The 3018-nt window shown below is 44.3% G+C and overlaps 1 protein-coding gene across 1 annotated transcript in view; it reads left to right on the top strand.

Annotated features, from left to right (window-relative positions):
• Positions 1-1132: 1132 nt before the first annotated feature.
• The window catches only part of LOC126383394 (transcriptional repressor scratch 1-like), a 12305-nt gene continuing 10419 nt past the window's right edge, over positions 1133-3018 (top strand). The window contains exon 1 of the mRNA XM_050033869.1: positions 1133-2264. Coding sequence (XP_049889826.1) covers positions 2141-2264 — 124 coding nt within the window. The 5' untranslated portion in view covers positions 1133-2140. The remainder of the gene's footprint in view (positions 2265-3018) is intronic.

The raw sequence follows: 3018 nt of genomic DNA, 5'->3' as shown, positions 1-3018 counted from the left end.
GTGGGAGGAAGCCGGAGTACCCAGAGAAAACCCACACTGACACAGGGAGAACATGCAAACTTCACACAGAGGGGCTCGGCATGCAACCAGTTGCCGTTATAGTTTAATGGCCCCCAGTGGTGTCAGGGGGAAACGCGACAGGACAAGAACAAAAGATAAGGTGGCGAAAGTCTGACTGGCAACAAACACCAACTTTCACCCGAGAGAGCGGTGTTTGCGTCCTCTAAGATTATAAAGCCAAACCCTGTTGTTTTTTTCTTAAATCCAACCACGTGTGTTTGTTGTTGAAGGGAAAAAAGCCAATTCATGGTGTTGTACTGACATAGTGCATTTATTTTGAAAATGACTGTATGTAAACGTTAAATTTCCTGTGAAAACAGAAGTGTATTTTAAAAGACGACAACGCATGTAACAGGCAGAACCTGACACGGTGTCCCAGAATGTCAACAACCAACACACCCAGGGTACCTTGCACGTCATATGTGGACATGGAGAGTCCATGACCAAGCACTTCAATATGTGACAAGGTCAGAGTGAGAATGTGTTGGTGCGACCCATTGCTGGGAGATTTGTAAAGCAGCAAGCAGCAGTTAGCAGCTAACTCAAAGACGAAGATCGGCCGCCAAAATGTCTGCAAAACAGTTAAGTCTGAGTGCCCAAAACCCTTCGAGCAGAGGAGATCAACCAGCATATAACAGGGATGGTAAATGATTGATATTGCCATGTTCTGCTATTGTTATCATTTAGAAAGCACTGCCAACACTTGTATGTATATGCATTTTAACTGGATTATGTTAACTGACAATATTCTATTTCCTGACTTGGAGAAAAATTTAGCCTATCATTTGCCACTTGTGCACCCTACCTACAGGGATTTGTATAAGAACCCACAAAAGCATCCTACCTTTAAATTTTACTGCCATAAAAATCAGCCTGAGCGTGCCCTTTAAACAACCTCATTAAATCCCTCCCCGGCCATCACCGCGCGCCGCTGCTGGTCCCACAAGACAAGATGCTCTTTTTTTCTCCTGATGAATAAAATTAAGCACTTCCATCCCTCCCTCTCCCCCTCCTCTCCCTCTCTCTCTGGCTGCCTATAAAGCCGCAACAGCTGATCTCGTGCATCAGAAAGAGCCGCAGCTCCGTACGCGCCGAGGAGAGAAGAGGGAGACAGAGAGGAGGAGAGGAGGAGAGAGTGAAAGAGAGAGTCAGCAGACGGGGAGAGGATCTGTTCGGGTCTTCCAACTGCAGTTTTGTTTCAAACATTTTTTGAGCAATATTTTTAAGGGACTGTGACGACATTTTTGGCTCCGTTTGTTGTGGACTCACCGGTTGGCTTTTAGAGCACCTTTAACCTTTGTTTCTCTCTGGCGGTTCGCCTACAGCACCCTTACCTACACACTTCTTCTGAAGACAAAAATCAGATTGAGTTGAGTGCCCTGCGTGGGAATTTCCACCGGAGTGTGTTTCGGAAACTTCTTCTTCTCTCTTTTCTCTCCGGTGCTGAACGGACAGCGGCTGTTGGCTGTGGCACGCGGAGGACGGGGAGAGAACAGTCTCGCGCCGAAGGGAGCTGTCCGGTGCTGAATCAACCACACCGGCTTGGAGCACCCATTTCTGGGAGCTGTCCGCGTGCTGAAGACCATCGCTTTGAAACGAGGAAGCAAACGATATTCTGTATTTTGTTCTTAAGGAAACGGAATAAAACAAGAAAAGGGGGTTGTGTTGTCCTCGTGCCAGTAGCCAAAACAGGACCTGGTCTATTTTATGTTTTATTTGGACCTTTCAGAGCTCCACAGGTCTTCCAGAGGCGGAGGAAACTGACTATTTTACCACTAAGAACCAAACAAATCACAATCTGTCTGACTTTGAATTTAAGGTATGCTAAAAAGCAGAAGCACGTGAGGAGCTGATTCTTTAAAGCCATGTCTCCTCTCCACTTTGGAGGCTGTTTGATTGGAGGGAGCAAACGCACCTTTAGTAGCTGAAACCAGGGAGCACATTATAATAATAATAATAATTTTTTAAAAAGGCGATTAAGAGTTCCAGTTACAGGCTCTGGTGAAGTTTAAAGTGTGTTGGTGGATTGAAGAAAAGTGTGTGTTTATTGTGCAAGTGTAGGAGCAACTACTGTCCCATCATGCCTCGCTCTTTCTTGGTGAAGAAAGTCAAATTGGACGATTTCTCGGCTGCTGAGCTGGAGAGCTCATATGGCCACAGCAGAAGAGAGGAACTCAGTCTGCGATTCCATCACCATGACAAAGGTTAGTCACCCTCCCACCTACACACACACACACACACACACACACACATGCTACATAAATACACACACACATGCTTTACATTAGGGTATTTCTTTATCCCCAGATTCAAAGCATTAGTCATGCCTGGAGAAAAAAAGAATCACAGGGTCACACGCTGGTCACAACCCAAAAATATACCAATCGTAGGCATTGAAAATGTCTGCTCTTGCAAAGATTATTTCCATGAAACAGACTTATGTGGAGAAACAGGTCAGGGAGATGGCAGAAAGTGAGAAAATCCTCTACCTACTGAAAACCCCCGCATGCTCAGAGCTGTAACAGAAACGAACACTGTTGAATATATAATGTAATAAATACACCTTGACCTTTTCCACAGCACAAGTCAGAGGTCAGGGCACAGCTCAAGGGTCTTACTCACATTAACCTCATCAGGGTGGATTCTTGATGACTCAGTTGTTCCTGATCTGTATGTAAAAATATGAAATTTCCCTATTCCCATGAAAGGATGATACATACTCGCTTGAATAGGATTTTTTTTTAAATAAGAAATGCCATTTAACACATAAAACATGTTTGAAAATGACATAAACATGCTTTAAAATCCAGTGTGAATTTCTGGCGAGGGTAGACGCTGTGGTTAAATTCCTGTGCCAGCATGAGCAACATCTTGTAAGACAGCAAATTAAACTCAATTAGTCTTCAGTTGAACTGTAACATTTTCACATGTTGGCTCTTCCACACTGTTATGATACTG

The sequence above is a fragment of the Epinephelus moara genome, chromosome 22 (assembly GCF_006386435.1).
Source record: "Epinephelus moara isolate mb chromosome 22, YSFRI_EMoa_1.0, whole genome shotgun sequence".
In the NCBI taxonomy this organism is placed as follows: domain Eukaryota; kingdom Metazoa; phylum Chordata; class Actinopteri; order Perciformes; family Serranidae; genus Epinephelus; species Epinephelus moara.
This window is presented reverse-complemented; position numbering and strand designations above follow the sequence as displayed.